This window comes from Stylophora pistillata, chromosome 12 (assembly GCF_964205215.1).
Source record: "Stylophora pistillata chromosome 12, jaStyPist1.2, whole genome shotgun sequence".
NCBI classification, from domain to species: domain Eukaryota; kingdom Metazoa; phylum Cnidaria; class Anthozoa; order Scleractinia; family Pocilloporidae; genus Stylophora; species Stylophora pistillata.
The window spans coordinates 20922111-20929782 of NC_142530.1; the positions used below are offsets into that span (position 1 = coordinate 20922111).

Genomic DNA, 7672 nt, shown 5'->3' on the forward strand with positions numbered 1-7672 from the left:
TATTCAATTTTTTGTTCACTTTCGTTTCTTCCCATGTTTTCATTTATCGAAAATAGATACTGATTGCAGGAAGCCCGTTACTTTTTTTTTTTTTTTTTAAATTTTCTAATAGAGGGAGAATTTATGTAAGATTGTTGGATTAATATCCACATTGTCTATGATGAATCCTGGGCCAATAATTTCTTCAAAGCTTGGCAGAAAAGATACGTTGAGCTTCGGGGACGTTCAATTTGCAACCCACATCGCTGATCGCTGATTAAGATTCTCAACCCAGACTTCGCATGCTGATATGGTTTGATATAAGCAAGAGAAAAACGACGAAACATTTTAACTTGGATTTATTGTAAACTTTGAAATAAAGATAGAAACTTCAAAGAGCACTAACCGGGAACTTTCTAAAGAAACAGTGCCCTTCTGATTTCTTTGTACAAGTTATATATAAGTTCCTGTCAGTGCAATTAGAACTAACTCCAAGATACCTAGCCTGATTAGTAGTGGCTGATATGTGTTCGTATGTGAATATACCGTGACTTTTTTTTTCTCGAAATATAAAATCATTGCTGGTTGTTTCGTTACAGTTTGACCGCTCCTAGAAAAAATAACAAAACAAAACAAAACAAAAAAAAAAACAAAGTAAGATCAACGACAAGAACAAAAGAGGTTTCTCTTCTGGCAAATGTTTTTTTTAACTGACGAAAGTGAAAGTCCATGGATAAAATTGTATTTGAAGCTTATTTGTTGCACTAAACCTTTTTCCAGACTGTCTTTTTGTTCGCTATAATGTTTTTTGCCTTTTTTTTTTGTTATTCAGCGTCGTTGTTGCAGTCTTTTCCGTTATATCTTTATTTTTCGTTATGTGCATTCTTTTTTGTATTAGTGACACACTGTAGCTGAACAAGCACGCGAAAACAGAAGGAAAGTCAAGACAAACAGTTTAACAGAATACACGCTATGCATAATGAAAATTTGCTTAACAAGCCTGGTAACAAGTTTGCACGAAAGCGAGGTCCGTCGGGCTACTGTGTTTTTCTTCCTTCGGAGGCTTTTACCTTGGTTAACACAAAATGAGCTCGGTTGCAAACAATCTAAAGCTTTCAGATGCAGATGTTCCTGGTTCATCACTAAGTGGGAGAGCTCCAGCCAATTTAAAAGTACAAGAACTAAAATTCTGGCTAAAATGCAGAGGAGATCCCGCCAAAGGTATAAAGACGAAAGTCCAACTTGTTAAAAGGTAAGACAACAACGATTGAACCTACTTTCAAAATGTCAAGAAGCTCATTGATATTATTAATTGGCCATGAAAGAAAAGAAAAACCCTAAAATGTTCTAATCAATCCAAAGAGATATTGAATTCAGATTGTAAAGTTATAGGTCGCTCAGACTCGATCGTCTTCGATTGCACCTCATTCGATACGAAATGAAATGAAATATGAAATGTATAAACATTTACGCTTCGAATAGACTTTATTTTCGTCTGGATCCACTACATTTTTGTCTTTTCCAGCCTTGATATACTCTTCTACCCTTTATATTAAACGAGAGAAATTTCAAGTGCTTTTATATGTTGATCCAACATATGAACGTATCGAACGAGGTGCGGAACGCAATCTCAATCGAAGACGATCGAGTCTGAACTAACTATGGTCTGAGCGACCTACAACTTTACAATCTGAATTCAATATCTCTTTGGATCGATTAGAACATTTTAAGACTTTTCTTTTCTTTCATGGCCAATAATATCAATGAGCTTTTTGAAATTTTAAAAATAGGCTCAATTGTTGTTGTCTTACCTTTTAACAAGTTGGGCTTTCGTCTTTAGAACTTTGGCGGGATCTCCTCTGCATTTTAGCCAGAATTTTAGTTCTTGTACTTTTGAATTAGCTGGAGCTCTCCCACTTAGTGATGAACCAGGAATATCTGCATCTGAAAGCTTTAGATTGTTTGAAACCGAGCTCATTTTGTGTTAACAAAGGTAAAAGCCTCCGAAGAAAGAAAAACACAGGGGCCCGACGGACCTCGCTTTCGTGTAAACTTGTTACCAGGCTTCTTAAGCAAATTTTCAATATGTATAGCGTGTATAAACTGTTTTCTTATTTCATTAGATATAGGAAAGTTCGAACACTACATCTCAATGCATACGTAAGTTGGTTTAATTTTCCTTTCCACTTTGGGTAAACTATTATCTAACTCACCTCAAAAACCACATTCGTTCCATTTACGACTTTTAAAGAATATGTGATTCCAGAGTAATCTAATTGAATGCACTTATACTCTGTGCTTCTTCCTCTCACGGTCATAAAATTAAGTACTGCAAGGAACAAAACAGATCAAGTTATTAGCATAAACGCGACTGCACTATTAGAAAACAGATCGAGTTATTAACATAAACGCAACTGCACTATTAGAAAACAGATCAAGTTATCAGCATAAACGCGACTGCACTATTTTAAAACAGATCAAGTTATCAGCATAAACGCGACTGCACTATTAGAAAACAGATCAAGTTATCAGCATAAAAGCGACTGCACTATTAGAAAACAGATCAAGTTATCAGCTAAACGCGACTGCACTATTAGAAAACAGATCAAGTTATCAGCATAAACGCGACTGCACTATTAGAAAACAGATCAAGTTATTAGCATAAACGCGACTGCACTATTAGAATGAACCATGAACTTTTTACCATTCTCCCAGCACAGATATTATCATTATTACTGCTATTATTATTATCATTATTGATTGTTATTAGTATTGATTATTATAATTATTGATTGTTATTATATGTAATCTATTTATTTTACACCAACTACTCTGTCTTTGCTGAAATACCATTTTATCCTTATACTGGCATGTATAATTCTCTTTAGACAAATACTCTTTATTCTTTAAGATTTTCATTGATGTCACCATTGAAACGAACTGTCATTTATTTATTTTCAAGAGTATTGGGATTGATTGGGCAATTTCGAGGACTATTCTTTTCCGCTGATCGAGACGGAGTAGTAACGACACAGTCTTGGCCGTCAATGATGGTGGAGTACACAAATACACCAAAATTGTAGTTTAGATTAGGGTTTTGTAGTTTAGATTAGTTTAGATTAGTAGAGTAGGGTCCAATCCCTAACACCACTGTAATCTCAGTAATACTACTCACTATAATATCTATACATTATCCAGCAACCAGGGAAAGAGAATACTCAAACTTATCAGGTAGAAGTTTTTGTCTTGATCTAAAACCAAATTCTCATGACTAACTTACAAGAAAATGTAGAGCAGCTAGAAAGGAGAATCAACAAACGAATAATAGGTTAAATAACTCGACTGAAAAATCAATGAGGATCAGTTCCGACTTATTGAGAACCAAGTTGTGGCATTCTTTTTCGTCCTGTCGACAGTTCCCTTCCCCTCAGTAACATCTCTACTTGTGTAATACTCACTTGTTAATGCGTCAGTGGTTTTTCTGCCACTGACGAATGTTTTACACTGTCTCTTTCCGTTTGTAACTTCACAAATGTCAGTGTGAATCTTAACCAGATTACCTCCGGGACAGTGATGTCTCCTTAACTCCGAGGAAAGACTCTTCTTCGGCGCTCCCTCGCATAACAGCGTGCTATGAATTGCAAGTGGTATCTGAAAATAAAGACATTGGAGACATCAGTGTAATCCAGGTTTTCCTTGTATGGCTTTGTATAAGGATTATGTGCCATCAGTTACAAAATATTGGAATTCGCAAAGGGTTCAGGAGAGTAATTTAGCTGTTATTTCATTTATCAGTCGAAATGAATCCTTCTGACCTTATTAACTTTAAGTCATTCCTATCATTATATATTAGTTCGATATTTATTCAGTTTGGTTAGCGGAACCTGACCAGTCGTTTGATTTCTTTGCTCGTTATTTCTTACCGTAGTCAGCATTTCGCTGACCACAGGGAAAAACGAGAAAGTTGCAAGAAATATTAATTGAAGATGCCTGAGGATGACTTGCACCAGGGAATTTTTTACTATTTTACCAGTATCGATTCGCCTGATTTACTAAATTGACTAATATAACTCGGTTGACCGACTGTTTCAAGGATTTATGCGGCAGCAATTACTGTTAAGTGTCCAAACGTGACCACCTACGCAGAGAATGCGCTAATGACAAACAAATTATGTAAGACGTGACATGATTTGTTGAATTTGTAAATTTAGATAATTCATTTACGTTTGGTTTGGTTTGACATTTTTATTGCTGAATCTAGTTTAAAAAAGTAAAAGAAGGTAGTGCAATTAAAGTGTTAGAGAAGGGCAAACAAGCTGGGAAGTTTCTTGAGAATATTCGAGAAGCAGTAAGAGTACCTATATAAATAACCATGCCGGATTCACGCAATCATCGAAAGGCAGATATCAAATAGAACATGTACATTAAAAATTTTAAGGACCCTGGGAATTAGAAACTGCATAACAATGAGAAACCCTTTCCATTATCAAATGATACTGTGTGAATGTAGTAAACGTCCAAACATACAAAACCTCTTTTAGTCACGCCCAATTCCAGAACAGGTGATAGACAACCCAGAGAAGAAACCCATAAAAACCACTCAAACTAAATTTTTTAAAGGGTTCAAGTAATCAAAACTTTAGACAAACCGAGTACAAGCAACTACAATGAAGGAAACAATTTCAATTCAAGTTTGACCATACAAAATTCTGAGTCCCCATGCAGAATTTTTGCCTCGTCCCGCGCCCGCGCTCGTGACAAGACGAAAAACAACTTTCTCTATTTCTTTACCGAGCTCAAAACTTACCATCTTTCTTATTCTAACTTTAAATCATGTTTTGCTTTGTTGTAACTATAATAGATTGGGATGAAGGGATGGCAATAAGAAATAAGGACATCTTTTGCTTACCAGAAATAAAAGTTTGACATCCATGTTAGTGCTCTTAAAGGATATCGACGAAAGAACATCAAATTATAAACCAAAGCCTGGCTATGAACGGTTTAACATTATGTCCACTATATATATATATACTTTCCCCTCGATTTTTTTCTTCAGTTCTAACTGTATCCTCATGTTGAAAAAATGAAAAAAATTTAATGATAATCCTCCACAAACGACGATTACACACCCTACCTTTTAGAACTAGGTTAAAGTTAACCGTAACAACAATATGAGTGCTTAGAAAAGTCAATACTTCAAAATGAGTTTCAATTACATTAATTGAATTTTTCTTGACCTACTTAGTTTTTTATTTTCAAACAGCTAAAATATACCTCATGCCGTTTACAGAAACATTTTTTTTTTTTTCCGTGTCTTTTCTATTTTTTCCCCTTTGCAAAATTAAACAGTATGGTTTAGTTTAAAGATATCAAATTCTTAAACATTCTTGCCGAAATTAACTGAAATCTCCAAATCAGCTAAATTAATTTATTACGTTGGTTGATAGTAACAAAATATAGAACGTTGCAAACACAACATATAAACAAGTAAAGAAAGATTTCGTGAGATCAATGTAGGAGTTGATTAAGTGTTTTTCTCCTTTAAGCTGAGCTGTGCTTTCCGGTTAGCATAAATCGGAAGTAAAGCAAACTTCAGAATGGAACTGACAGGATGGCTATGGTATTTAAACACGTTTTGCGGTCTTTTGAGATAAACGATATTAAAACATAAACTGGTTTATGCGTGCAGAAAATTTTTACCACACACGTGTTAGAAGTCAAAGGATAACATTACAACTTTGATGTAGTCTATAGGTGAACTCGTAAATGTCACGAATAAGCCATAAAGAACGTACATGGTGGGCTAACTAGTGAAAAGAGCTTTAATTCATTCAGGCTTGCACGAATAAACCCAAATATTGTCCATTGACGAGTTGTAATTTTTTCGCTTCTTTTTTCTTATATTTCTAAGTCTTCCTCTCCTCCAAAAATGCTGAAATATTCATAATAATCATGTAGCCTTAAAAGGGGGCGTAGTGTGAGATTTTAAAGGTGTACGCAACGTGCGGAAATTGGGGGCGTAGAAGGCGCCCCAAACGAGGGGTATCCACCTGGGGGTATGCTCCCGAAGAAAAGTTTGAAATTTAGAGTCTCGGAAATGCCATTTCCAACTATTTCCGAGGAACTTTTTTGTAAATAAATGCGACGGAAAATGTAGTAGTTAGCTGTTTATTTTACCTATCTCTACAGTTTTAAAGGTTGTTTCTTTCCTAAAATAACCAGAGATTCAACAAGTCTAGGAAGCCAAATAACGTTTCTTGTCGTTTATGAATTGATGAAAAGGTTTGATTTCTTTGCTCGTTATTTCTTAATTCCGACGAACTTTATGGCGTATGCGTAGGAGTGTAATTCAAGCTGGGGAGGTTGTGAGAAAAATGGCCGGGGATGATGGTACTAATGAAATAGTTAAGCAATTTTCACCTCAAGTAGCAGAATAATCAATTATGCGGAGTTGTTTACACATCGCCGTGCCTCTACATCTCGGAAGGGCAAAAAACAATGGAGGACATTTTTCAAGATAAAAATCAGTGATAATAATTTTGAACAACGTTAATTTCGACCTCGCTGAGGTCATTTTCAAGCTGATGAAGAGGAAAATTTTTACATATATGTACTAAATTCAAGACGTAGGAATGATAAAGGCGATAAAATATGGAAATATGTAAACGCTAGGCGTAAAATAGAAGTGATAAAATTGCAAAGGAGACAATACGAATAAATTAATATTAGAATTGACGAAAGTAAAACTATAAATTATACGAAAATACCGTAAATTAATATGAAAATAGCTTTGCGCGGATTGAGTCTGACTGTTTGGTCAAGCTTGGCTTAATTTCTTTTAAAAAAGCATCTCGTAAATTAGGCAGTCCAGGTCTAAGCCGAAAATTTGGAACTGACATTTCTCCTGTGTACACTGACAGAAAGATCGGATATGAGTTAAAACCAACGGAAAAGAAGCCCCAACATCATCAATCAGAAGCGTGTTGTGTATTATTTTAAGTGGGGTCTGTGCGATGCAGACTACGTCGGCTACACATGCCAGCACCTCTACCAATGTGCTGAAGAACACAAAGCGTCTCAGTCTTAAATCAGGAACCACATTAAAGAGCGGCTTGGGGCATACCCCAAGTGACTTGCGACAGAGTATCAAAATCCTGAAGAAATGCCTGAAGAAATGGACTGCCTACTTTACGAGATGCTTTTTTATAAAAGAAAATAAGCCAAGCTTGCACAAACAGTCAGACTCAATCCGCGCAAAGCTATTTTTATAATAATTTACGGTATCTTCGTATAATTTATAGTTTTACTTTCGTCAACTCTCATATTAATTTATTCGTATTGTCTCCTTTGCAATTTTATCACTTCTATTTTACGCCTAGCGTTTACATATTTCCATATTTTATTGCCTTTATCATTCCCACGTCTTGAATTTAGTGCATATATGTAAAAATTTTCCTTTTCATCAGCTTGAAAATGACCTCAGCGAGGTCGAAACGTCGTTCAAAATTATTAGCACTAATTTTTATCTTGAAAGGCTTTTCTAGAGGACATTTTTGTTTTCAGAAGAGCGACCTAAGTTGATCATGGTAGTGAATTTGATGATCCAAGTATTGTACTTGAATACATGGCTATGAAATTTGAGAATTTGGGCAATAATGTCTAATCTTAGGTGGGCAAAAGTAAGAGTATTCAG

At 35.3% G+C, this 7672-nt stretch overlaps 1 protein-coding gene across 1 annotated transcript; it reads right to left on the reverse strand.

Annotated features, from left to right (window-relative positions):
- Positions 1–323: 323 nt before the first annotated feature.
- LOC148719208 (uncharacterized) lies at positions 324–5183 on the reverse strand. The gene is made up of 4 exons (XM_088740520.1): positions 4889–5183; positions 3438–3630; positions 2193–2308; positions 324–589 (listed from the first exon to the last, which is right to left on the reverse strand). Exons 1-4 carry the CDS (start codon positions 4910–4912, stop codon positions 371–373), a joined length of 552 nt encoding a protein of 183 aa, XP_088596646.1. The 5' UTR covers positions 4913–5183; the 3' UTR covers positions 324–370.
- Positions 5184–7672: the final 2489 nt, after the last annotated feature.

What these genes read in the sequence shown, in the direction of transcription:
- LOC148719208 (XM_088740520.1), bottom strand. Translation starts at nt 4,912, where the DNA reads ATGGATGTCAAACTTTTATTTCTG. An exon ending in ATGTCAAACTTTTATTTCTG is followed by an intron (nt 3,631 to 4,888) that starts GTAAGCAAAAGA and finishes CTTTATTTTCAG; the next exon opens with ATACCACTTGCAATTCATAG. An exon ending in AACCACTGACGCATTAACAA is followed by an intron (nt 2,309 to 3,437) that starts GTGAGTATTACA and finishes TGTTCCTTGCAG; the next exon opens with TACTTAATTTTATGACCGTG.